Below are 1,501 nucleotides of genomic sequence, written 5' to 3' on the forward strand. Positions count from 1 at the left end.
TGTGTGTGTGTGTGTGTGTGTGTGTGTGTGTGTGTGTGTGTGTGTGTGTGTGTGTGTGTGTGTGTGTGAGCAGTGTTATTTAAAATGTGCTCAGAGCTTTCAGAAGACGTCAGGATGATGGATCAGGTTGTAATCAGAGGTCAGTTCAGGGAGGGGCCACTGACTGACTGAACCATGCCCGACCTTACCCTGCATGCCTGTGGGGCCGAAGCCTTGGCGGGTGAGGAAAATTGCGTGGTCGTGGTGTTCGGCGTGATCAGGGTCACCTTTCTGTTGCACAAAGGCCCAGCGGCACACGTTCTCCAAACTCCGTGASGGGTTTCCTCTTTCAATGAGGCTGATGGACTGGAGACAAGAGGAACAATGCTCAACACGGTGTCCTGCAGCAGCTCACAGGAACTGAACTTTAGTGTGAACGAAGTGACTGAGACAGAAATCAAGCATCAGAGAGAAGGAGGGTTTGAGTTAGCAGCTCTTTGAATGTCTCATAAGAACTAAGGTGAGCAGACCTGAGACCCTGATAGGATGTTTGGAGGGAATAAGTTACATGATCAGAAATCCTCTTCATGCTGTGCTGAGTCATCCTGTTCCACTTCATGGATTCATGACTCATCAGATTGTGGATGGTTAGTTCAACATCTATCACTGAGTTTGTTTGAACTCTGACAAAAACCAAACGTCTCTGCAGGTTTTACTGCAGGATGTTGGAAAGGACAACTGGACAAGCTCCGATTCAGGAGGAGGTGTGTACCTGACACATGCAAAGGATTCAGTGCAGTTCAAAACTCACCTTGGCATATCCCAGCATGATCATCCTCACCAGAACCACATTGATGTGGACCCCCAGAGACTCGTCATGGTAAATCTCATTTACCTGAGAACAGAAGCACAAACATCTGCAGCCTTAGTGACATCATCCATCTGCTGACTCAGGTCTTTAAGGTCAGCTCAGAGCAGAGACAAACAGCTGCAGGAGTCAGAGTCACAAACATGTGGTTCCTTCTGACAGCAGCAAACACACCGAGACAGGCTGGCCACGCCCATTTCTACCCTGACTGGACACAAGAAAACATCTGCAGAACTTCAGAGAACTTCAGAGAACTTCAGAGAACTTCAGAGAACTTTATAGAACTTTATAGAACTTCAGAGAACTTTAGAGAACTTCAGAGAACTTTAGAGAACTTCAGAGAACTTCAGAGAATTTCAGAGAACTTTATAGAACTTTATAGAACTTTATAGAACTTCAGAGAACTTTAGAGAACTTCAGAGAACTTTAGAGAACTTCAGAGAACTTCAGAGAACTTTATAGAACTTCAGAGAACTTTAGAGAACTTCAGAGAACTTTATAGAACTTTATAGAAACTCTTGATTACATAAGTTCAGATATATCTAAAGTTATCCATCCATCATCCATCCATCCATCCATCATCCATCATCCATCATCCATCCATCCATCCATCCATCCATCCATCCATCCATCCATCAATCCATCCATCCATCC

At 44.8% G+C, this 1,501-nt stretch overlaps 1 protein-coding gene across 4 annotated transcripts in view; it reads right to left on the reverse strand.

The window, feature by feature from the left end:
* The window catches only part of adamts3 (ADAM metallopeptidase with thrombospondin type 1 motif, 3), a 92,507-nt gene that overhangs the window by 47,186 nt on the left and 43,820 nt on the right, over nucleotides 1-1,501 (reverse strand). For all 4 annotated transcript variants that reach the window (XM_014027345.1, XM_014027344.1, XM_014027343.1 and 1 more), the window contains exons 6-7: nucleotides 791-874; nucleotides 189-345 (exon numbers count right to left, since the gene is read on the reverse strand). In XM_014027345.1, the coding sequence (XP_013882799.1) occupies nucleotides 189-345; nucleotides 791-874 (241 nt within the window). The remainder of the gene's footprint in view (nucleotides 1-188; nucleotides 346-790; nucleotides 875-1,501) is intronic.

This window comes from Austrofundulus limnaeus, unplaced genomic scaffold (assembly GCF_001266775.1).
Source record: "Austrofundulus limnaeus strain Quisiro unplaced genomic scaffold, Austrofundulus_limnaeus-1.0 Scaffold638, whole genome shotgun sequence".
In the NCBI taxonomy this organism is placed as follows: domain Eukaryota; kingdom Metazoa; phylum Chordata; class Actinopteri; order Cyprinodontiformes; family Rivulidae; genus Austrofundulus; species Austrofundulus limnaeus.